The following is a 25,253-nucleotide window of genomic DNA, read 5'->3' on the forward strand; positions in this document are numbered from 1 at the left end:
AGCGACCGGCTCATCCACGCCATCGCCGTTGTCTCACATGAGGCATGCACCGCCCGTTCTGCCTCACTTGTGCTATGCAACCCTGCAGACAACAAGTCTCCTACACCGCCTGGAGGGAAGGGGGAGTATTGTAGTGGATTACTCCCCTACAAACGCTGTTTGTCGCTGCATAGCCGACCCCGCGAATTCCAGTGTGTGCCTCATGGTCTAGGTCAACCAGCGCCGCCCACGGAGCGGGGGTCAACTACTAAGCCACGCCAACCCCCGCTATTTAAGACCTGACCTCATGGTGATCACGCTCTTTCTACCTACACCAACCAGCCAGCAACACCTCCTCCGCCTGCCTGGCGGTCCTCGCTCCCGCCGGCGAGCATGGCGACCCACAAGCTGTCCTCCTTTGAGCACCCTCACCAACCAGCTCTCTCTACATCACGCTTGTAACCACGCTGCCACTTCCCAGCACCAAGCTGCATTGTACATCCAATACAACATGTATACAGAGAGCACATTGTGAGTTTCCTTTCTCCATCCCATCCTGAGTGTGAACCAAACATCTAAAAACCCCACAACCTTACTAAAAATGAGGTCAGGTCATAAAAACGACATTCACTAATCCGCACACCAATACTACCACACACACAAAGAAGTTTAATAGAAAGGGCAACACAACTAGTCATGTTAAGTCAGGTAAAAAATATGGGACCCACTAATCATCTATCCTACATCTAACTCGAATGCTTTCAAAGCATTTTTAACCTTGGGCCATTGACAAATAAATTTGTGTAACATATCAGTTTTGTACTCACCATCACTAAGGTTTATAGAATTTAATTCCCCAATCAAACTTGCTTCAACCAGAAGTCTTTCTGTGACACATGATGATTTATACACTTCTAAGCTGTTTTCCCTACATATGGGATGATTATTGTTCCTTATACGAACGAACAGTGCACTGCTTTCAGATGCTGTTCTAATATTGTACTTGTGCTGTTTAATTCTGAGTTGTAATGCTTTTCCAGTCTGACCTACATAATTTCCATTACAATTGCTTCATGGAATACAATAAACACTTCCATTTACATTCAAGGTTGGGCTATTTTTGATTAATATGTTAGTAATAGTTGAGTCATACTTAAAAACAACATTAATGTTTAATAATTTAAGAAGAAAAAATTATATATATATATATATATATATATATATATATATATATATATATATATATATATATATATATATATATATATATATATATAAGGAAGAAATACAGGAGTTCCCAAGAAACTTTAAGTGTAATTCTGCATCTTCAGTGGTACAGACTAAATTAATGCAAATCAGGTGTTATATATATATATATATATAGTGTATATATATATATATATATATATATAAAACATAAATAACTACCACCAGTACTAACTTAACAAACATTACCTAACATAATTCAATTAAGGTAGTTTTCTATAATGTTAAGAGTGCTTATTGGGTCATTAATTTACCTCTGATAGGTTTACCAAATATGAACTAAAAAATAATTTCCAGTCACGAACAAAACAATGTAGCTGAGTTCCTCGAGTTTCAAGGCCAAATCGGACGATCATCTTGCGCGCACACACACACACACACTTGGTTAGTATTAGTCATCTGTTATCTTTAATAAACAGCTTTACACGGTAGCGAGACTCACAGTAAACCTTACTCAGAGGTAGGATGATGTGGGCGGTTTAGGTTATCTAGAAGTGGGAGGGGTGGTGTTTGAGGGTTACATAAGGGTAGGGGGGAGGGGGTAATGAGTGCCTAAGAACCCTCAGTGTCAAGACCTGACTGAATTACTCAGAATAGGCAAACTGTACTACAAGCTTTGCCAATAAATTTGTTAAACTAAAAAAAAAGCCTCAAGAGGGAGAATGATGTGGAGTGAGAGAGGGGGAAGAGAAGAGAAAGTTGGGGAAAAGAAATAAGAGAGATGCGAGTGTAAAGGACAAGGGAGGAAGGGAGGGGAAAATAAAGAAAAGGTGGGACATGGGAAAGTATGAGGAAGGGAAAGGAAATTAAATGTACAGCGACAACGCGCGTAATTCTCATCGGTATGTCAAGGGTTCGAGCCTCTGCTCGGACACGCGAGAAGGGTGTTATCCAGTGTGAACCTCACTACCACAGGTTTCCGGTCCCCGGTTTCCTCCTGTACTAACACTAGGTAGAGCAGCCAAATGGCTAATAAACTGGTAAGTGGCCAGAATGATGAACAAAAAAGAGTGACAAGTACCGAGGAAGAAGAGGAGGTAGAGGAAGGGAAAAAGAGAGAAAAGGAGGAATTCCGGAAATACCACAGACCGGCCAGACGAGTGGTGGAGCATTTTCATACCCTCTGGCCAATCGTGTTCCCGCCCTCCCTCAACCATTACAACCAGTCCCACAGTCCTAGTCACTTCCCCACTGAAGGACAACAATAATAATAATAACATACTATAATGCACTCATTTAGAACTTAATGAATAGGTTTTTGCAAGTACACTGTATAGTACATTTCTACACATATTTAGGTTCAGGCATCACCTTTACGATATTGTCACCACAAAGGGAATTAATATACAGTTACGGACAAAAATTTCCTGGACACTTGACATTATATGGCATCTACTAGATTATATATATATATATATATATATATATATATATATATATATATATATATATATATATATATATATATATATCTTGATAAAATCACACGGGAAAAGGGAAACAACGGAGCACCGTAGCTTTCGTCTTTATTCAAGACATCTTCAGTTTGATTAAGGAATTAAAATCAATAAACCTTAGTGATGGTCAGTTCAAAACTGATATGTTACATAAATTTATTTGTCAGTGGCCCAAGGTTAGGAATGCTTTGAAAACCTTTGATCTAGATGTATGATAGTTATTTAGTGGGTCCCTTATTTTTGACCTGACTAGTCACGTCACCCCCCTTCTCTTAAGCTCCTCTACGTGTGTGTTGGTGTGGGGATTAGTGGATGACATCATTATGACCTGACCTCATGTTTTTAAGGTCACCCTGTATATTTAAGCCTCTCTCTGTCCATGTAATCCAGTTGCCTCTGAAGATGTCTTGAATAAAGACGAAAGCTAAGGTGCTCTGTTGTTTCCCTTTTCCCGTGTGATTATATATATATATATATATATATATATATATATATATATATATATATATATATATATATATATATATATATATATATATATATATATATATATATATATATATACTTGTGTATCCCTCATCTTATGATCCTGAAATAATTACAAGCCAGATACTGCCAACTTGCCATGTATCAGGGAATTATGTCCACAAATGTATCTGTAATTCATACCAAGATACGCTCTAGTACTATTAAGCCTTCATAAACTTTCCGATTCCAATATCACACCGCGCGTCGCCGCCCTACACCAAACAGGTTTAATTTACTATCGGGCGATCAAGGCAGCATCTCCTAGTCGTCCTTAAATGTAAGCCGAGGAGAGCATTAGACCTTAAAGCCGTTTCTTCGTGTCGAGTAAGACTGAATTCTAATTTATGTGACATTAAGTGAATTCACACCTATTAAGAAAGTTTTTGTTTATAAATTTGGTTTCTTGAAAAGAAAAAAATACAATCTGTGGTCTCATATTTGTGTAAGTAATGTAAAATAAAGTCGAGCATGACTGAACAAAATCAATATTACTCTTTAGGTATGACCTAGAGACCAAGGTCAAAAGTTTGAAATACTTTTTGGCAAAAATGGTAGCCCAATACCATACACTAAATAGTGTATACACTTACCTATCACAAACTTCTAAACTGTAACTGTGAACATGAGAAACAATTTACCGAAATCTACTTAAAAGTGGGGACACGTATTGAAGTAACGACGCGTGAAAATAGATACTGCAAGATGACACTTAATATAAGAACACTTGTTTAAGTAATAATAGATTGAGCAATGAGCTAACACCCAAAAGTTCGCACCTAAAAACGGCGTCAACGACGACCAGGGTAGTGGCAACAGCTATAGTTCTCGAAAACATGACTTTTGATAAAATGTGGTTATGTTTGGACAATTTGGAATCTGACTGAGTAACGTGTCAGGAGACAAAAAGAAACTGTTTAAACGAGATACCAAGCATTTCGGTACAGTGACCCTATGTGCAAGGCTACAAGTATGGGGCCTTAGAAGCACAAGGCTGCAAGCGCCGCCGCAGGGGAAATGGAGTTATTGGTACCAATGTACTCTCTAAGTTGAGTTCTGTCTTGTGGAGCTTGAATTTGCTCTGAAATACATTGGTCTGTGATTGTGGAGTAAAAAACAAAAACAATAATGGGGCTCATTTCGAAAAATGATGATATAAATTTATAATTCCTTCTTCGTTCTAACAAATTAAAATTATCTATACTATAAATGACATATACTGTACTGGCACGGAAAAAATCTTATTTGGACATGTATTTTACACATTACTGTAATCAGCTCACCAACATGCATATATGAAGCTGTCATTTAATTTCTATCTTCTACTACTAACAAGCAAGAACAACACAAATATTTATCTTCTTCACCACAGCAGTCACTAAAGCAAAGGTTACAAATATTCTACACACGGGTTAATCTGAGTGTCAGTCAATTGGACCCCAATACTAATATATCCCCAACCTCACCTAACAGGACTGAGATGAATGAAACAAGTTGCTCAGTTCCATGTGGTGGCCGCAGCAAAGCAGTGTATGGCTACAAGCAGGCCCGACTATGGGAGGGAGAGGAGAGGATACTAGTACCCACAAGTTAGCTGTGTCGGTGACTCCAGACTTAACCTTACACAAACCTGTTTACCTGCTTACATTTACTCCCTGTATCAATCTGCAGGTCATCAGAGGTCAAACATATATCACATCAAAGAAATAGGCTGCTCTCCAAGGTTTAAAATATAACCAGATACTTGTAGTAAAATATATTATTACTAAATGGAAATTAACTAGAACTCACTAGCATATACAACAGCTGTAAAGAGTGCTAATGGGAAGCGTCATGCATGTTGGGTGAATAAATGACAAGGTATACATTACAGAAAATGCGGGTGACCGTACAAGCACCGTAAACCAAATAGAAGACTCCACCACTCACAAATAGACACCAAGGAAAGGATCCCTAACCCACATTCATCAAGACCAAAATAAGTGAAGAGGGAAAAGTGTCCAACCTGACGCGGTGTGTGGCAGGAGAGCAGCATCATCCTGGTGGTACTGTCCGACGCTGCAGCTGTGGTTGAATGGAGGCACCCTGAGGAAGCAGGTCCCACGGAGGGTATGCAGCCGTTCACCAGGTAGGTATGAAGATTCGTACGTGCTCTGAGAGTGGTTGCAGATAACAATAAGAGGTTCCACAGGTAAATGAATTCCCGTGACGTGGACGTCAACCTCCTGTTCTGCAGGAATATCGTCTAGGTGTGCTGTCGCTGGTGACGTATTGGAGAAAGACGCCTGTGAGTGGTGTGTGCAGGGTACTGGCTCACTCTGCGGCCGTATCTTGCAATCGTGAGATGTTCTGGAGACGAGCGGTTGACTGCAGGGACGCGCCTTCTGGCTCAGGGACTGACGATGTCGCCTCCGTACTGAAAGCTTCTGTAAATGTCGCTGGTGGTTAATAACTATCCAGTGTGCGGCGCGGCGACCCAACCCTCGCACCAGCAATAAGGGCGCCGTGAAGATAGCAGCGCCCAAGCCCCCGTTGTCAGGTAAGCATACCATTACCCCAGTCTCACCAACACAATGTATACTCTTGCTGTAGGTCCACCTCACATATATTTACTCCGTCAGATCCCACCACGTTTATCCAACTGCAGTGAATGTCAACCGAAGCTTGGCATCACAGCTGTCTAGATAGTGATTTCCACCTTCCAAGTTTCTTCATTCCTTCTGTTCCTATTTTCAATAATTACACACACAGGTCACCGGTGATTGTCACGTTAAACGCAAGTTTTAACATGTCCACAAGTTTTCCTTCCAAATTCACCCTCGACAAAGGATCGGTAATTCGTGATTACCGAAAAGTCGAATTTTCAGCCATATTTTACCTGAAATACATAACCAAGACTGTATATGTTGAGTTTATTCCATCCACTGTATCAATTTACGTCAACCAATGATTAAAATACGTTTTTTTAATATCTGATTATAAAACTACTGAGGAATCACACGAAAGGTGACAGTAATACGAGGGTGAAGGATGAATGTCAGTAAAGCAGGACAGGCAGTGTGATGGTGAGCAGCGTGTCAACCAGTATAGCAGTTCTAGCAACACTACCCCTCTCTCTCTCTCCCTGCTTCTACACCGTCACTATTACCCTCACCTCCATGCATATCCTCTTTACATGCCCCAAGACTACAACATTTTATATTTCATGTGTGTATGCGTGTGCAATAATCATTAATCTAACAAACCTAACCTTTCCTCTCTCAACCTACCATATCCTAACGGTCCTAACCTACTTAGGACAGTTTGCTTACGGTATAACTGAAACAGTAAATGATATCTCAATGAATCTATGCGAATTTTAACAAACATTAAGTAATTTCCGTTTATTATAAGGTAACAAAAATTTATCTTTCTTTGGCAAAATGATTAGTTGCGTTTTAATAACCCCACACACACAATATCCCCAACATACAGTCGACATTCACTGTAGAGGAGCCAATATTTTCATTAACATTAATGTTATATAATTAAAGTACAGTAGTTATCAAGATGAACAACAGAAGGAGGAGGAGGAGGAGGGCGAGTAAGTAACCAGGCAGTGAGTCAGCTGGAGCAGGTAGTGCTCAGTCAGCCTCAGCCTCCTGTATGATCCCTGCAGGCTGGTGACTAACGGTGAGCAGACCAACACCAGCACCCCGATACCCACCACCTAGCTGCATGACCGCACACTGGGGAGGAGGAATACCCACCTACCAATCAATGGTTCCACTCATAATCTACCTGTGCAACACTTAACCACCTATGCACCATGAGATCACAACAGATCAACACACAGGATGCTGTATGTAACCATGTACAGGACATTATATTATCACCAAAAGGTTTTTCGCAGTTAATCCCAACTCACCCATCTTGGTAAAGCTCCGTAGCCATTCTGATGACACTCGCTACTCGCCCACATAAACAATACGAGCCTTCTGGCTGCCATGCTCTTTCAATAAACCGTTAATTATTATTATTATTATTATTATTATTAAAACTACAGATTGAGTGCTGACAGGTATAAGTAAGAGGGCAGACGTAGTAACAGAAGAGAAGTAGAATTTGAGGATACTTGAGGGTATGATACATTGATCTGGCCCTGCCACCTACAACTGTTCCTCTCGCATCATCCCACACAAGTTGGCATGCACTCGGAATATAGTTGTACAAGGACATCAACTTCAAATGAATGATGAACACTCCACTAAGAATACATATTATGATGAGCGAACTTGGATGTATTTTACTTACTATATGGGTACTCACTGCCAAAAAACGGAGATAGAAAACAATGTTCCTACAACTGCTTAAAAGTTTTATGACGAAAAAAGTATATAAAAATCCTTCGGGTTGTGGCATACTTTCACACCAAAACCACCGAGACAAGCCCTCGGCGAGAAAAGACGCGTATCATTTGGGAGCAGGTGTACTGGCAGGCTCTATCCTCCACCTTCCACCCCTCCTGACAAGGCTAAACCTCCTCGTCCTGAATTGTTTTTTTTTTCTTTTACTTCTTCAGGTATAGAGGGAATTACGAAGGTCGTCCACCAGCCGAGTGGTGACCTTATGGTTACCTTCGGTGACTGGGGGCAGGCTGAACAGATGATGGGAGTGATCTCCCACGCTGATACAACATAATTATGGAAAGACAAGAGATACAAGAATTTTTTGGAAATGTCTACGTGGAACGGAAGACCAAGAAACCAGACGGAGAATTCACCTCAACTCTGGTTGCAATCTTCAACAAATTACCAGAGACGGTTACAATGGGATGGGACACCGTCACAGTGAAGCCGTACATAACAAAACCCACCCGGCGCTACCATTGTCAGCGCTATGGACATCCTGTAAAGAAGAACCGGGCTCGGGAGGTCTGTGCCAAATGCTGGACAACTGGGCACCAGCACACTTCATGTCCGGCAACACAGAAGAAATGTGCAGCTTGTGGCGGCCTTCATTCCTCCTCCGAACGGGAGTATCCCAAGTGGAGGGAAGAGTGTCGGGGAGTAAAGCTGCGATCCAAGAAAAACTACAAGGGGGCTCTCCTTTTAGTTAAGAAACAAGGAATCAAGAACCAATAAATGAAGAAATGAGAAAAGAAGACGAAGAAAAACAAGAGCTCAACATAACTCTACGGTCGTAATGACAGCAGCAGTTGATGGCCAGGAAATAAAATAAAGGTTTACTTTACATACGAGTGTCTTTTCCGATTGACTGGTAAGCCGGGAAAATATTTCGTTCACTCACGTCACGGGCTCATCACTACAGTAATCCCCTGGTCGTCACTAACGCAACTCATGAATAATTCTTGATCACCCTTGGTAACACAATCGAAAGGGAAAAACACGTATATGATCTTGGACAAAAGTTTTGTCATTGATCATTACGATCACCGTTTTCCGGCCATTTTCCACGGTTGCATGGGTCAGCCACGGTTCCCTGAAGCAGCTCTCGCCAGGTTCTTATTTCTAAGACAATTTCTCAAACTATCCCCATGTTATTAATGGCCTACCCCTAGCTCTCCTCCCCTTCATACTCAAGCAGTTCTTGAACCAATTTGTCTCCTCCAATCACTACCAATGCCTGAACCATCCCAGCCTTTCTCACTGCAAAACCTTACCGATGCTCTCAATACCCAGCTCCCCTCTTAGCTATGAGCAGGGTATACTATCTCTCAACATCACATTACACATCCATCTCACCATAGTCATTTCAACTAGTTCAAGTAAGTCATCAACTTTACTGCCATACAACACGACGTTTCTTACGCCAGCTGCATACAATTTTTCCTCTCTACATATTCTGGTATTCAAAACAACACCTGAGATGCAAGTCAGTTTAAGACGCCAACACAGTAAGGAAAGTCGGAAGGCAGCAGGGGAGAAAGAAAAAAAAAACGCGAGGAAACACACGTATCTGCTTGTGCGATAAACGTAAAAACTTCAACCTGACAAGATCCATGATGGTGAAAATTACTTTCAGTACTTTTTAATAAACGAACTAAGAATGGGAAGACAATGAAAGACAAGTCTGAGAAATAAACATTAAATAGGAAAGCCAAGAAACCAAGGAAATCACAAAGCAGGTGGTGAGAGTAGCTCATAACCATCACAAGGATGAAGGTCCCCTACAAGTAACAACTCTCCCTTGGTCCCAATTGTGGAGGATAGTTTGTTAAATGGGCGTGTAACCTTTTCGCGTAACTTTCAAGAAAGTCGTCTTAAACACCCATAAAAAAACAACGACCATGAAATAAATATTGCCTATTGCCTTGTGGTTTTTGTTGCGCGCACTACCAGCTTATACGACTGCTTTCCGGACGCTAATTTCCGCTCCTGACACCACTCCCAGCTCTTCCATCTCGTGCCCGGTGTCTGAAGCGCGCTTCTCCCAACGCCAACCATTTCCGGCGAAGGCCAGACAAAGTGAACCTGCAGGGGAATGACCGCCGCCTTGAACCACCTCTTACTCCGCCTCCCGTAAATCAGCACGGAGGATGTACCTGAAAAGCGGCTCTCCCCATCTTTCACTCAACCCAAGCTCAGTTACGCAAGATGGCAGTACTAGTGGTGGAGAGTGTGAAAAAGAGGGTTAGTTCCAGAGAACAATGAAGGTTATCCAGTTTGTGGATCCAGGCATGTGGGTGGGTCCAGGCATAGGGGCGGGACCTGAGCACGGGGGGATGAGTGGGTCCTCTGGTTCTCGTCTCCTCATCCCATTCACAAGAATGGCAGAGGAAACACATTATGTACGCCACAATCATTGGTTCCTGATTAATACACACACACACGGAAATTACATATATATATATATATATATATATATATATATATATATATATATATATATATATATATATATATATACACACACACACGTGTAACAACATGGTTCGTACACTAATTACTTGTCCTTGTACAACACATTCCATGCGTCAACATTATGTACAGTTTGAGAACAATCAAACAAAGACCGTTTCCTTGTGAATGTAGCATTGTACTGTACTGTACGTACGCCATATTACTAAATACTTCTACATACGGTGGACTATTATGATTTTTTTACGATAAAAACAAATCTATTCCATGAATATTAATGTGCAGATAAATATTTGCGTAATTTTTACCCTGCGTATCAATCGCACAATTAATCTCAATGATCACCGATTCAAAGTGTACACATACATAGATAAGTTGACAATACACACACACAACTTGTTTTCGCATTTTAAGTCACTAAAAGAACTATACAAACCCATTTATTATCAGTTTTATAATTATACACACTGGGTTAAGAAAACATCAGTCAATCAATAACAAATAAACACCGAGTGATTACTAAGATGTTTATCACTTGGATAAAATCAGTTTATTAACACAAGTCAATAACAAGGTTTTCACTGGCATAAAATCACTAATTACTTGCAATTTAAAAAGACTTCCGGATGAAGTCTAATTTGCTTCACTGATTAATTCGAATCGAGTCAGTGAATGAAGTTTCCCGCGCGTGGGAGTGAGTGTTGGTAACAAGCGGGAGGACGACTGGACGAGTACCACAAGCGGGAGGATCAGTTGAGGCAGCGGCCGGGAACGTACGACGGTGAAGAAGTGCTGCTCCACACTGCCTCCACCACACCACACTGCACCTCGCTACTACCCGCCCCCGCCACGATCGTTGTTCACCACTGTGTAACACACCACCACCTACCCACTTTTCCCGCAGTATCCCTTGGTCTACCTTCCCCGCCATATCTTCATCAAATGAGTCGCGCCCCAAGAACTACCTGTACCTTGTACCAACCATATACGTTATATAAATTTGTTAGGGGATTTGCAAAAAACCTTCTGAATACTCCTAAAACCCCTCAGCCGTTGAAAGCGAAGGAAATATGCAAATAACAGAAAAACCATGGACATTTCACCTTGAAAAGTGTACACACACACACATATATATATATATATATATATATATATATATATATATATATATATATATATATATATATATATATATATATATATTGTATAACTAACAAACAAGACAGGCCTAGAAGATTCTGCGCTTATTATTATTGCACAGTAATTAGGCTCCATGGTACTGTTTTATTGTAATGCTAAACTAATTACGGTACATAGATATCAGGGCTACTCCGTTAATCATACTAACTTTATAAAATTTTCTGCATCAAGTGTTCAAACAACCTTATCGTACCTTATCAACTTAACCGGCAGCTCATCACATATTTTGGATACCATCATATTGGCAGCAAATATAAATTTTCTGGCAGCTTGCGGCCGGAAATTAAAGGTTTCGGACCCCTGCTGTTACGTGTGTGTATGTGGGGTGGGGGGAGTCCACTGTGAGGCAGACTCAGGGCCTACATTTATTCCATATCACCTTTACAATAAAAAGCATATACAACTGAATCATCAACATAATACCTTTTCTATTCAGTATTGTGGTTATGATTTACGATAATGAAGATTCCCGGGCTAAATGATTAATGACCAAGTTATCGTGTTTGTAACAACTTATGGACAGAAATTCCGTCGAACAATAAACGTTATTTAATACAGTACATGCATTATCATAAGAAAACATGAAGATCTAGTTTCAGTAACACGTTGGAATATCAGTCCAGTAAGACGGACAAATCCAAGGTTGAAGAAGCTGCAAGTCCAGAAAACTGTGAGGGCAAACTTTTTCGGAGAGTTGTAAACTCTTGGAACGATCTGCTAGTGTTGTGACTACACTGAGTAATCTCTTTCAAGACCCGACTCGACCAACACTGGAGCAGGTTCAGGTACATTCAGGAGCCAATGTATGCCCAGTACTTGCCAACAGTGCGTAAGAGACGTGACTGACCACCCAAGCGGCTAACGAGCCGATCGACAGCGAAGGGGATAAAAGTAAAAAGTAAAGTATCGTGTTAATATCAGCCATACGCCTTCGAAAATTTTGGAAAACAGTTCACACAAGATTTGATCTACGACCCCGCACTTCTTAGTAACATATACATAATTATTGATGACTGTCTTGGGTCTTGAACCAAACAAATATGAACTGTATGACAATGCAAGTACAATTGGTAGGGAGGTGATGCAGGATAACAAACTGTTTTGATTGTTTTATTTAAACAATCTACACTACATTTAATACTCTGTGAATTTCTATGAAATCTTACATAAAAATATGATAACCAATGCTTGTTCGTCACGTACTTTTGACTTTAACTAAAATATTTCATTCATGCTTAGTTTCTCAAACTTGTGGATTTAGTAACAAGTGGTAAGCCTGGCATTACAAATTTTCATAGTCTGTGATTCTTGTTTAATAGTTATTTCAATCACACTATGAAAAATAAAGTTTGGGGAGGGTCACAAGTAAAAGTAATTTTTCGAAGGATATTTGCACGCTATTTAATTTATTATAAATTGTATTTACCGACATATATACAGACAAACGTATGTTAGCCAATCACTGTTACAAATGGACGAGTTCATTGATAAAATTTCACATCCTGCTACAAATGGGTTGCCAAGTACCACCAGCCAGTCACTGGGCATGTAGTAAGTTGATTTATCCCCAAACTCCAACAGTACATCTCTTGGGTAATATTATGGAACGTACTATAGTACTTGACTTACAACTTAGGTTTTAGGATGGCTTACCAATACACAAAAATATCGTACTTACGTTTCATTTCTTGTTCTTTTCACTAGATGAGATCTTTAGTAACTCTGGAGTGGATTTCAGCATATTGTAGAACCCTAGACAAGTTTGATTGAAACTTATCTTAGTTACTGTGCCACCAAGGCTTTGACAATTGGGACTTGTAGATGTGTTTTTTCAGAGGTTCAATCAAAGACAAAAGTCGTGTCCGGATATTAAATATAACTCGTGAAATATTATGAGAGCCCTACCACAAGGCAGAGCGCACCAAAAGTTTAGCCCTTCGGCATATGTTTTCACCAAATTTTACGACACAACTTTTGTCTTTCATTGTACATATCTTGAAATTATGAACCTCATTTGAGCACTAATCTGGCCAGCAAAGATCCCTGCCAAAACATTATCCATTTCTCGCATCAGCAGAAATCCTGCTGCTTGCTGGGCCCTCGGGCCAATGGTCAGCAAAACGGGCAACATGTTTGGAGGAAGGTGCCCAATGTGCTGCCGCCTTTAGCTGGGGTCCTCATACTAATTCAGGCACTAGTTTGTATAATGCTAACAGGTGACGGCGCTGTTTGTTTCACTTTCCTCTCAGCCAATCACTGAGACTGATACATAACTGAGTAGGAGACGTAAACCAATCATCTCATAACAACGAAAGACTGCTTGGATGCACGTGTCAGCATCTCTTTTAACAACATTTATGAAAGAAATAAATTATGGAGTTTTCGCTATTAATAATAAAAAATAATAAAAGTAATAATATACTGTAATATGATTATTATCATTAGTACAGTACATATATTTTGAAGCAAATGTCAATATAATTCTTGACAGTTGATTTTCTTAAGCTTGTAACATCACGAACTACACTCTGGAAACTACCACTTGTGTAAAACCTCTACACTATTAACACAGACGTATGCGTTGGGACCGCATGAGACACCTGTAGTGGATTTCTCCCCTACAAACGCTGTTTGTCGCTGAGTAGCCAACCCCGCCAATTCCCCAGTGTATGCCTCGTGGTCTAGGTCAACCAGCGCCGCCATACATCACGGAGCGGGGGTCAACTACTAAGCCACACCAACCCCCGCTATTTAAGACCTGACCTCGTGGTGATCTCTCTCTTTCTACCTACACCAACCAGCCAGCAACACCTCCTCATCCTCCTCCTCCTGCCTGGCGGTCCTCTCTCCCGCCGGCGAGCATGGCGACCCACAAGCTGTCCTTCTCTGAGTGTCCTCACCAACCAGCTCTCTCTACATCACGCTTGTAACCATGCTGCCTTCCCAGCACCAAGCTGCAATGTACATCCAATACAACATGTATATAGAGAGCACATTGTGAGTTTCCTTTCTCCATTCCATCCTGAGTGTGAACCAAACATCTCATACCCCACACGACCTTGCCACTTGACCAATATCTAGCCAGAGTGAATCCCTACATAGAAATCTGTAGTACCATAGCAGTAGGTGGTCATCAATTAGTAGAGGGTTCAAACAATCCATAAACTTCCTTTCCCTACTGAGTGCATGATCATGAGCTGAAGCAATCATTGGTAATCCTGGAGGAGATGGCTAACACCAGGTGTTGTTCAATTTCGTTAATTTTTCCATAGATGTTCTTATTATAGTAAGTATTTTAAAAGAGGTGACATTTACTAGAATCTAATACTCTGACCTAACCAACCAAAGAATCCTACCTAACCTTACCTAACTTCCTAGCATCGGGAGGGCGGGCCCGCCATATTAAACAGAAAGTACTTATTTTGATATCTGGTACCAATGAAAGCAACTTTCTTGAAGCGTCATTGTGTAATTTTATGTTTTTCGTTGATGTGAGATTACGCTCAGACCTAGTGGGTCGATTGTATACAAACCGAGCAGATGATAACACGCGATGACTAAGGAAATTTTTCAGACAAGTATTACGGTAAATAATTACTGTAATTTCAGCACATACAAAGCACATAGAAACCTCATTTAGTGTCACATGATCAGTTTTTCACCGTACTTTATCCCGCAATTTCCCTCACCCTTCATGCCCTGCCCATTACAGATGATTTATGATCGTAGATATTGAGAAAAAAAAGAGTACATAATTAAAATAAAAAGTTGTTGCCTTTTAAAATACTTATTTCTGTATGAAGACAAGAACACCTGTGGAAAAACAAAACAAAATCGAACAGTTCCTTAGTGTTAACCATCTAATTCAATACTTTGTAAAAATCTGAGCCAAATAAATTTGTCTGTTTTTTGTACAGTACAGTATTACCCAATCATTAGTTCCCTCTTCACTAGTGATACTTAAGTACGTCTGGCAACTGTGTGTGTTTTGGTACAGGTTGTATCTTTTTATATTCGATGTCCACAAAATTACAAAACTCGTTCAGTTCTTCAACTTGAACAGTATACACGTGCAAAAACCATCCCAATAAATTCCATTTCTTGATAATTTCAAGGCTTACAAACATTGGAAATTTACACTATCAGCGGTGGAAAATTGCTAAAATGGCAACTATGGCTGCCAACTCTGTGGCCAATGTGTACACGCACGGTTCCGGTATGGACTGGTTATCAGACAGACTCCACTTACGAAGGTCTACATTCAATACCAAACACTTGTTCAAGAACATAATGTAGAGAAAGGAACTGTGACTCTAGCATCCATTAACCTTACTTAGGTTAGGTTATGATATATTATATTATGCTAGGTTAGGTTGGGTAAATAGATGCTACAGTGTAAACATCCCGTTAGACCAACTCCAACTCGGTAGACCACATACTATAGTAGCACCAAAATTTTTAGTGATTATAATTATCATCATTCTCTCTCTCTCTCCCCAAGCTATTACAGTAAATCACTGAATGCAAGTATATATGTGAAGAGGTTTTCAATTTATCAATATGGCCACTAGATACAGTACAGTATTACATGACTAGGATATACAGCACAACAGTTTCAAGCAACAAATAGGTGCTTGTCTCTCCACATTCGCCTTCCTAGCTGAACGTAAGACTTTAGGGAATTTAAATTTAAGCCTGCCAACGGCTTTCAAGTATTGCCCTTCCTCCTGTTGCACCCTATATATTTGCTGCATGCACAATAAAATCCACTTTTTTATATCTGTTTTTCATCCTTGGAAATTGATAAAATATCAAAGTTTTATCGAGTAGTCTGTAATGTGATATGCATCCAGATATGGTGCATCTATCAGGCATTGCCACAGACCCTCACACCACGAATGCCAACTTCTAACTGAGCACCCCTTGGCTGCCAACCATATGATGTCATGCATGGCAAAGGACAAATTTTTTACTTGAAGTGGGGTGACTTGGTTTAATTAGACAGAGTTTACTTCTCAAGGAATGTGTCAGTGTTAGTGTACATGACTTTCAAGCCAGAATTAGTCTTCAGTAACATCTCTGATCTTGGTAGTACCTCCAGCTCCCTCCATTCTCACTAGCTGCTTATGTATTATAGAAGCTAGATAACCAAAGGGGAGGGGCCAAGGGAAAAAAAAAAAAATGTTGTCATCTTGGATTTTTCACTGAGCCAATACAAGCCAATATGGTGCTATCTCTCCTCTGTACAGCCAGGGACAAGAGTTTGTTCCCTGTGGTGAAAATGAGCCACGGGTTGAATCCCCAAACTGAATTCCCTTGACTGTCATCTGGTGAGGGTGTTGTGATTGATTTCATGTGAGGTCGATACTGTTTCAGTTTGGGAGGGAGCGAACTTTTGACCCCGACTGTACCTCGGGCTAGATCACCCATGATTCACACACGAAGGAATATCCTTCCTTCCTTAGGCTTTAGCAAGCCCCTTTGCATTACAATATTTAATTTATATGTACAGTTGCAGAAATGTGTTCCTACATCCCTTGTGGCAACCTGTACCTCCAAACGGCCAACCTATATGACCTATAGCAAACCTGTCCACCGTTACACGACCAATACCCATTCATTCATAAATAGTGATACGTACTACTACTGCAATGGTGTCGTTTGGAGACATGGGTTACAACAGGGGTGTAGGGACACATTTCCACAACTGTACTCGAGATTTCTGCCAGATGCTTCTGGTAACATTGTACAGGGGTACCTAGTGACAGCACTAGGATCCCATTTCCTACCCTCCCCTGTATTCCACGTACCTTGATTCCTTGGTGGTAAAGCAGGTGGGGTTATATCTGGAGAAAGTAAACCTGAAATAGGAAAAAAATAAAAAAATAAAAAAATAAATAACTACTGCACTAATCCTCTAAATCCCTTCATCCAATTTTGTGTTTACAAATTTCTTACTATGATCATGCGCTTGCATAACACTGAACAATAATATCTAGACACCAGCCACCTTATTTGGTTGTTATTATTCCCTTTCAGTCAGCACAGTGGAATTCCAATTAAATAGGAGTTTAACGTTCTGTTTATTGTTGAAATAAATACTCTAGGTATATAATAAAACAACCAAGTGTAAATTAAAACAAATAAATATAATCCAAGCAGATACAAACCATCTTCGCAAACTATTTCTATGGCAGGGTAAATAGCCAATTATTGATGTTACTGGAAATTAATAAAGTCACTGCTGGAGGCTATCTCATGTCATTATCATCTTCAAACCCTGACAAAACCCATCACTTTCTGTAACCTCAGAAAACCTTACTACCATGGCAACTCTTGGTCAGTTTTGATACAATTTGTAACATAAGTTTATAATGTAGGCTTAGTCAAATGTTGATCAAACCTTTCAGGTTTAATGTAAATTTACAATCCATTTATGGATTAATTTAAACACACACACACATGCACAAAATTCCTCCAAACTTTTACTTTTCTTCAGGAGATAAGAAAAAGTTTTCTTCTATACATAATTTGTTTGTAATGTTGCTCAATATAACAAGCACTATTTTAACCAATTACTACCATACAAATGCTAGTATTATTGTTGCTGTTAGTGGTAGTGCTACTTTTGCAGCAGTGTTAGTGGTGTTTATTGTACAGTATTTTATTGATTTAACAAACTAATTCGAGCCACCCCTTTCCGTTAAATCAAAATTTCCATTATTTTCACTCAATTTAGTTAACTACAGTATACAGTAGTATGCATTTACGCGGATTTTGTTTACGTGTTTGGTCATTTACGCGGCATCTTGCCAGAATGAAAATTTTGAATTACGCGGGCCATTGCATCATTTACGAGGGAAGCGGTGCGGGCAGGGTGCGCATTAGGTCGCTCTTACGTTATCGCTGACGTCATATGACGTATCGGACTGTGACTGGGCCACGCATCCTTACCACCGACTCATTCCCTCCGCCGCTAGCTGTGATTGGTCTAATGTAACATGACGTGCCCTGCCACCAGAAGGTAGAAATCGCTGACCTTGCCGGGCCAGTCTCATTGTTCTCAGTCCACGTATACAGTTCTCTCTTGTGCCTGCTATTCTCCTCACAATGGCTTCCGCTGGACCCCCACCACCCCAGAAAAACCTTGAATTACCTGGACCAAGCCATGGTTATGTGAAGGAAATCATCGAGTTGGGGGAGAAAATTAAGCTCATCCTTGACAAAGACACAGTCAAGCATCAGTATGAAGTGTCTAATAACCTTCTGTCGAAAATTATGGAACCGTATGTCCATATCTATCACGACAACATCAATGCTAGTCATCAACGTAGTATTACGGACTTCTTCGCCCGCAACCCACCACAACCACAGCCAGCTCGAGTCAGTGACAGTGAGGATACGGACTTTGAGGGGTTTGTCAGGGAGGCCCTGCAAACCTCTGCGAGTAGTGAAAGTGATTCACCGGAGGGCAACTAATCTGCCCTCTGCCTCGGAACCAGCCGCCATCCATGTGTGCTGACCCATCTCTTCTACTAATGTAAGTGAAAAATAACAGAAAAAATTCCTTCCACTAAATCAAGGGTTCATTATATCGGATTCCGTTAAATCGAGAGTATACTGTATCGTTCCTGACTATAGTGTTAGTTTTGTAAAGAGAATGTTACAGATGATGGAAAATGTGTTGTTATGGGTAAAGACAGGTAGAAGGAATGAGTGCTTTTACAGATGATATCTGGCACATTATCAAAAAAGAATATGTGCCTCTTCTTCCATCACCCACATCTGCTGATGCAGAACTAGAAATCTGTTGGCACCATATCAAGACATCAAGTTCTCAATTGCCCTTGACTCTATACAAAGCTGTCATCACCATTATGGGACTGTTTCCAATCATCCTCCACACTCTCCTGGCTATGCCAGTTGCCACTGTTGAGCATTCAATCAGCTCTCTTTGCTGCCTGAAGACTTACCTAAATAGTCTGATGACTGACCAACAACTCACCAGCCTCCTGTGGAGTTTGACTCCACAGGACAATGAACATTGTAAGCATTGTTTACGTATATCTATCAATATCATCTGTTTTGTGCTCCTCCAAACACTCACTATGACTGCAACTACTGTACAGCATTAAAACATCAAGCTTGAAAACATAAAATACAGTTTATTAGTCACCAAAATTTTTTAAATATAAATATCTGTACAGTATCCATTTTACAAATTGTAAATGAACATTCTAGATTACTACGAGTCATGAAAAGTAACGTGATAAATATAAATAGAATTAAGTAAAATAGACTACTAATCGATTATTAAGTTGATTAAATGCTTGCATACCTATAGTGCATTTTTCCCAGCTGATAAGATATGCCCCGCCCCCTCCTCAAGAGTTACAGCTGATTGACTATCGTAAATCTGTCCAATTTCGTCCTGAAATAATGACGTCTTTCTAAAAGAGTTTGCTCATAATCGTTGGGATGACCATTTCTGATGAGAAAGATATTTAGCTAAATTATATAAAGATACATTCATTATTTCAAAAATGAACATGTAGGAAGTTTAACAGAAATCTTGTACACGAATTAACTGTTAAACTCTGGTGGCAAATTCATGCTTTTGGAGGACGCATTTAATATACAGCTCCTCCCCGACTTACGACCTGCCTCGGTTGTACCAAAATTTGGTCAAATTACGTATTTTCGAGTCCCAAATTCAGTACACAGACAAAATTTTCGTTTGTAATTCACTTTAAAATGGCTGGCAAGCTTAAAAGTGAGAGTTTTGTGGTGCTGAGAAGAAAATAAGACACCCATTTTAGATTTTCTATGTATTATTTAAGCATTTCCGACTTACAACCTGATGTCGGTCCCTAACCCCGTCGTAAGTCGGGGAGGAGCTGTATACTTATTTTTACCCACAATAAGGTATACTAAGACAAATTAAATATCAGTAGCACTACATTATGCAAAAACTAACATTTTAAACGATCAAAATTAATATGAAATGTTACACCGCTGTCAGCAGAGGCGGGAAATGTGACTGCGAACAACTTCATATTTCTTGCCTCTGCTGATGGTTAGACAGGCCAAGGTCCTCACAGTCTGTCACACTCATCCACCAACTTTCAGAGGTTGTGTAATATTTCAATGTGATTCTGATCTTTTAAATGCTAGTTTTTGCATCATGTTGTACAGGTAGTCTGTGCTTAATGTCGTCCCGCTTAACGTTGTTTCGGTACTACATCGCTAAACTTTAGAGACCAAAAATTCTTTTAACGCCCCGGTGTTCCAATACTACGTCGCTTTGCGTCATCACGGACTACTTTCTATGGCATATCACCCTCTCTTGTCTGGTCCCGCTACGCTCTTTTGGCTCGGTGCAGAGTCTCGGTGACTCACCATGCTCCTCTTCTGCTCCGGCCACACTCCTCCCCTCCCGCCATCCCGTCCCCCGCTTCACTACCCACCACACACTCGCTCTACCACTTCTGCCCATCGGTGAGTACCAATACAAACTTAGTAGTTGTATATGTATGCACTATTTTCTATAGAAATGGCAATGATTTTCTGTATAAGTAATGTATTTCATGGGGCAAAGGGAGGCTCAGGAACGTAACACCCATATTTTATCTATTTCCTATGGGGGAAAATTGATCCGCTTAACGTTGTTTCGATAACGTCGCATTTTTAGGAACGTAATCCAGACGTTAATTGAGGACTCCCAACTGATACATAATTTGTCTTGGTATGCTTTATTATGGGTAAAAAAATAAAATAAAAAATATTAAATGAGTCCTTTGAAAGCATGAATTTGCTACCCGAGTTTAACAGTTAATTCATGTATAAGATTTCTGATAAACTTCCTACGTGCTCATGTTTGAAATAATGAATGTATGTATGTATCTTTATATAATTTAGCTAATTATCTTTCTCGTCAGAAATGGTCATCCCAACGATTATGAACAAATTCATTTTGAAATACTTCATTACTTCAGGACGAAATCGGACAGAATCTCTTCTCAGCTGGGAAAAAACGCACTATAGTACAGTGTAATTCAAATGAGTTGATAAAAGAAGTAAATTTGAAAAACTCGCCCAAAGTATTGTACTACCGGGTATCTATTTCCTAAACTATGATTTGTTTAATTACCATAAGTTAACAGAAAATAGTGCAACTCCTGTATCATATATCAAGATTTATAGTTTTGGTGTTTATGGGGAAAAACCATATAACCCTCAATATATTTTCACGCGTAGATGGTCACGTAGCGAAGCCGAGACTTACCATGTGAGACAGAGTGAGCTGGATGGATCCAAACCTAGCAGATGTACTGACAACATTTATACCTTTTAGATGGTCCAAAGCCTTCAAGCAACCTATTCTTTGTCTACAGTAGTTAATTTTTTCTGTGCATAAGACATAGTAGAAGAATTACCACCAACCAGGCATCAGAAGTTATGATGGTTTAAACAACCCCAGCCCAGCAGTCCAGAATGTACCACCATCATAAATAAGATACGTATCTTTGTTATACTGTATTGTCCGATAGAATTTTAGACTATCTAATACTGATAGAATATTGTCACCGGTGCAAATCTGCAGGGACAATTTAGTTGGGTTATTTGTTTGATCATAACACTAAAAGTACTGTACAGGCATCCTCTGGGTTACAGAAGGGTTCTGTTCCAGAAGATCTTTCCATAACGCGAAATTCTGTTGCAAAAAACCATTTTTCCCATATGCTTCCATTATAAAAGTTGAGATGCACTCCTAAGGAAATTTTTGAGGCCCAAAAATGTGACATAAGCACATATATGTATGAAATTAGACAGGTTTAACCACATACAATGAGTCATTCATTATGTAACATGATAATAAATGAGCAAAACACTTGATTTTCACTTACCAGAAAATAATGATGTTGCAGGAAGTGGTCAGGTTGTGGGACCAGAGTTACCTCCTTAAAACATTAATGTCCAATGCAATTCCTTTATGGATTCTTTTATCACCACTCACCTTGAATAAAGGTACACAGTAACACTGATGCATAAATGAACACAAACTGGGGAAAGAATTCAAACTGAGCAGCGCCATTATTGTTGTGGCTGCTACCAGCTGGTGAAGCATGAGAGCTAAGCCAGAATCCAAATGAAATAAATTTATTTTATTTTTTTAAATAGTTTGTTCTATATGTAGACTTTTTCTTTTGAAAATCATAAAAAATTAACCAAAATTCCATAATGGCGAATAAAGTCCCAAACACAGACGTATAACTGAACACAAAGTGGGGAAGTATTCTAACTGAGCAGCTCCATTGCTGTGGTAAATGCTGACAATCACCTTGTGGCCACCACAGATGCATCCACACTAAATATTTTTTACTATTTCTGTAAAAATTTCAATTTTTTATTTGTAAAAAATTTCCAAAATTAACCTGAAGTTATGGTCTGATTTTAAAAAATTTGTAAGGGCAAAATTAAATAATCATAAATTTCGTAACCCGGGGGATGTCTATAGTACTGTACTACTAAAATAGCATCCTTGAGGTACAACATAAGAGAAATAAGGCTACATTCAACATCTTCGGCTGTCCAGTAACGGTTAATAACAGTTAAATTCTATTAGTACAGTACACATTTTACTTGGTTATACTAAAGTATTCATTGAATTAGTGCATACACTTACCTCTTTTAATAATTACAGTATAGTCTGGATTTACGCAGATTTTGTTTACGTGCTTGGTCATTTACGCGGTGCTTTGCCAGAATGAAATGCTTTAATTATGCTGTAAATTTGGTCATTTATGCGGGAAGCGGTGCGGACAGGGTGCGCACAAGGTCGCCCAGTCATCAGAACATTACTTTCAAGGTACAGTTATTTTTGTTATGTGCTTGTCAATTATTTAGTTTTGTCGAGTATCTGTTATAGAAATTATATAATTATATTCTACAATTAAAAACACAAAAGATGTCCAGTAATAACTTACCTGAAGAATTAGGAGCATTATTCTCAGTGCTCTGCAAATAAGAAGTAAATAAAAAAATTAGTTATATAATAAAATTAATTCACTTTCTTTCAATTCCTTCACTGCCGTGAAGCAGGATTGCTGGAATGAAGAGCAAATACAGTACTCTACACATACAGTCTATCTTTCTATTTACCATAATTTAGGCATTAAATCTCACTGCTATAATAGGTATGTTCTACAATGGTATATCCATCTGGTTGATTACAAATGATTCTCACAACCTAGAATCAGTAGTATGGTCATTTCCAAAATTCACTTGATGCCATGCTCCTCATTAATTCATGCACATTTGTGCTTCCTCATTTTTAACACACATCATTCTATCTCTTGCTTGATCTTCCCTTCTTATTTGTTACTATCCAATTTTAAATTGTTTTCATTTTACTGACCAATCCCTGTCCATTCTCTCAATACCTGTATGTATGTCCATAAACCCAAGCAAACTCTTATCCACTATCTGTTTAACACTTCTTTCACTTACACTTCTCCCAATTACTGTATCTCCTATTTTTTTCATCCAATTCACCACATATGGTAATCTCACATGTAAGTTTTGTAGCTTCTAATGTAATGGGAGAGTGATAAGATAATCGTACAAAGTAGAAGAGCGTTTCATATGGTATACAGTAAACCCTTGATATTCACGGGGTTAGGTTCCAAGGAATGGCGTGAATAGGCAAAACCGCGAATAGCAACTTATACTACCTTAGTACACTGCTGTACACCTATACCAAACAACCCCCTCTTTTAACTTATCTAATAATTCAACTTTCTTTGTCAGGTTCATCATTGACTTCTGCCTTTTACATTTCACTCCACTAGCGTCACTAGCACTGGCACTTTGGGCCATAACACACAGAAATACTAATGTTTTGAGAGTACAACACAAAATGCTGTGTGGGGTGACTCTTTGTGCTGTGGGAAAGGGCTTGCAAGCTAGCCGCCATCTGCTTACCGCGAATAGTCAAAATCGCGAATCGCAAACCCGCGAATGGCAAGGGTCTAGTGCAGTGCTTTTCAACCGGGGTGACTAGTCACCCTGGGGTGACCCAGGCTAGGTCCAGGAGTGACCCAGGGGTGACCTGGTAGGCTGGGGTGACCCAGGGGTGATCCAAGTGGCTGGGGTGACTATTAGGGGTGATCTGGCTGTATATATAAGTCTGGAACAATACATATCCTATCACAATATAAGCTTTGACTGAGTAACTCCTGTTAGAATGGTTAGATTAAGATAACAGCTTACATTGCTGTGATCTATGTATGGTAAAATCGACACAAAACAAAAGGTTTACTTTGACAATGAAAATGCACAAATACAACTGTGAGCAGCGAGAGAACGAGGTGCGTGTCTCCTAGTAGTTGTCTTCCCTGCGTCACGTCCACCGCCGCCGCTTCAGGGATGCCAGCTATATATATATATATATATATATATATATATATATATATATATATATATATATATATATATATATATATATATATATATATATATATATATATATATATATATATATATATATATATATATATATATATATATATATATATATATATATATATATATATATATATATATATATATATATATATATATATATATATATATTTTTTTTTTTTTTTTTTCAAAACATTTTGGTGGTGGAACCTGGCAATGATCTAGGAACACTGGCATTTCCTGCCACAGCTTATGTGTAACATGTTATGGTGCGCCTCGTAATGGGGTGACCCAGTTCGTGGAAGAGCTTCTCACGGGTGACCCACCATGAAAAATGTTGAAAAGCACTGGTCTAGTGCACATTATTACTGTACTATAATGTACCTGTTAATAAAAAACAAATTAGAAGAACAAAATACATGTTACTAAAGTACTGTACATTAATTATTAACTTATCACTGCCTCCTCAGAGGCAGCTGTTAAGTTACCCTCCTGGGGCACC

At 39.4% G+C, this 25,253-nt stretch overlaps 1 protein-coding gene across 10 annotated transcripts in view; it reads right to left on the reverse strand.

Moving 5' to 3' along the window:
- The window catches only part of LOC121858347 (flocculation protein FLO11-like), an 80,652-nt gene that overhangs the window by 9,508 nt on the left and 45,891 nt on the right, over positions 1-25,253 (reverse strand). For 8 of the 10 annotated variants that reach the window (XM_042354765.1, XM_042354764.1, XM_042354766.1 and 5 more), the window contains 2 exons: positions 23,275-23,305; positions 17,098-17,148 (listed from right to left, as the gene is read on the reverse strand). In XM_042354765.1, coding sequence (XP_042210699.1) covers positions 17,098-17,148; positions 23,275-23,305 — 82 coding nt within the window. The remainder of the gene's footprint in view (positions 1-17,097; positions 17,149-23,274; positions 23,306-25,253) is intronic. The other 2 variants (XM_042354768.1, XM_042354767.1) reach the window with 1 other exon arrangement.

Source organism: Homarus americanus, unplaced genomic scaffold, assembly GCF_018991925.1.
Source record: "Homarus americanus isolate GMGI-L3 unplaced genomic scaffold, GMGI_Hamer_2.0 scaffold57980, whole genome shotgun sequence".
Classification (NCBI taxonomy): domain Eukaryota; kingdom Metazoa; phylum Arthropoda; class Malacostraca; order Decapoda; family Nephropidae; genus Homarus; species Homarus americanus.